We start from the raw sequence: 1921 nt of genomic DNA on the forward strand, positions 1-1921 counted from the left end.
ATCTCTCTATCCTTAATCTATCCTTAATCTCTCTCTCGTTAATCTCTCTATCCTTAATCTATCCTTAATCTCTCTCTCGTTAATCTCTCTATCTATCTATCCTTAATCTCTCTCTATTTCTTCTTTTTCTGACTGCTGTCTTTCCTTCTTTTCTCTTTCGTATCTTTTCCTTTCCTTTCTTTGCCTGCAGTTTAACCTCATCTGCAGCTTTCCTTTTAGGCGGGACAGTGGGTAATATAGATGTGTATAGCATAGTGAAGAATCATAGAGTCTTCGCAGGTCTCTTCTTTCCCCCTCTCTTTATTGTTTTTACTTTCGTCTGCTTTAATGTTGTCGTCGCACTCTTTCTCAAGACCTACGACTATTGTGCGGATGAAGTCGATCGATCTCTTAAGCGCCATCCCAAAAGAGAAGATGAGGTACCTACTTATGGTGGATCAATGTCTGTGCAGATCTTGTATATGTTTGGATATCTATGTATGTATAAATATGTAGGAGTATGTATGTATATATATGTGGATCTGCGTTTATGACTCTGTATCTACGTATGAATGTCTATGTATAAAATGTATTTAGCATGTATATAGATACAGACCCACACATATGTCTAGATGCGAATCTGTATGTACAATTATCTATGAGTGTGTATGCATGAATATGCATGTTTTCACGTATGAATATGTATATATGTAGATTCACCTATCTTGGGAATCGACTACTTCTCCTTTCTCCTTTCGTCTTCCTTCTTTCGTTCTTCTATTCTCCTCCTCGTATCACTTCTTCCCCCTCTTGCTTCTTCTTCTTCTTGTTTCTATTGCCCCTCGGAGTTTGATCTTTCTTAGCCACTCCTTCATCTTACCTTGGATGGGGAGATGGTGGAAGGGAGAACCTCCTAAGAGACCCTATCAACCCTACGCCGTTCATCTATGTATATCCATAGGATATCTATATCGATATCCATGTAAAATAGATATAGTAATGTATATATATACATATGTATACATAAACATATTCCCTATCATGCAACACGACTACGACTACTACTACTACTACTAGTACGAGTAGTAATTCTGCTCTAACTCCTACCTTTCCTCTGTGCTTTTTCCCTTCTTCTCTCTTCTTATGAAGATGGACAGACAGGGACACCTCCCTTCCTCGCTCTGTGTATCTCCCCTCTCTACTAACCATTTTCATGACCGTAGTCACCTTATTCTCTCTCCTATATATGTATAATAGGATCATCTCCATACATATTTCATTCTTACTTCATACCTATAGTGATAGTTGGTCTTTCTTCTCTCCCCCCTTGTTTTTCTTTCTCCCCCCTGTTGGTCTATCTGTCTGTCTGTCTGTCTGTCTATCTGTCTGTCTGTCTGTCTATCTGTCTGTCTGTCTATCTGTCTGTCTGTCTCTTTCTCTTTCTCACTTCAGTTTCGCCGTACTCGCTTGGAGAGATGGACACGCGCCATAGCAGTCTTTTATCGGGAGTTTATGACGGAGCTTTTCTCTACAAAGGCAAGACAAAAGGTTGTGGATATCGCTTCAGAATCGTCGAAATCTTCAGATAAAGAAGAACAGGAAGACGAAGATGAAGACGATAAACTGCCTCAGTATCCTGCTTGGATGTGGGAATCTATAGGCATGCAAAATCCCTATACAGCTGAAGGATGGATTGACCCGCATGCTTTCGGTATCCTATATATACACACCAAAATCTGTACATGTATATAGTGATGGATTACAACGGCGGACGAGCTGTGTGGCCACTCCAGAGGAATCTATCGTCTCTGATATGCCTTGCTCCTCTCGTGTATCTCGATCAATATAATGAATTGATATATACCGTACAGAGAGAGATCGCCATACACAGATACACGACGAGTCGCCCCACTATCTATCTTTAATCTATCTTCAATCTATC

The 1921-nt window shown here is 40.1% G+C and overlaps 1 protein-coding gene across 1 annotated transcript; it reads left to right on the top strand.

The window, feature by feature from the left end:
* Nucleotides 1-113: 113 nt before the first annotated feature.
* Nucleotides 114-1692, top strand: CSUI_011084 (polycystin cation channel protein; the record flags this gene model as incomplete). Its single annotated transcript, XM_068071185.1, has 2 exons — nucleotides 114-419; nucleotides 1432-1692. Coding segments are annotated over 2 exons (567 nt in total), but the record flags the coding sequence as incomplete, so codon positions are not given.
* Nucleotides 1693-1921: the final 229 nt, after the last annotated feature.

This window comes from Cystoisospora suis (genome assembly GCF_002600585.1).
Source record: "Cystoisospora suis strain Wien I chromosome Unknown contig_9573, whole genome shotgun sequence".
In the NCBI taxonomy this organism is placed as follows: Eukaryota; Apicomplexa; class Conoidasida; order Eucoccidiorida; family Sarcocystidae; genus Cystoisospora; species Cystoisospora suis.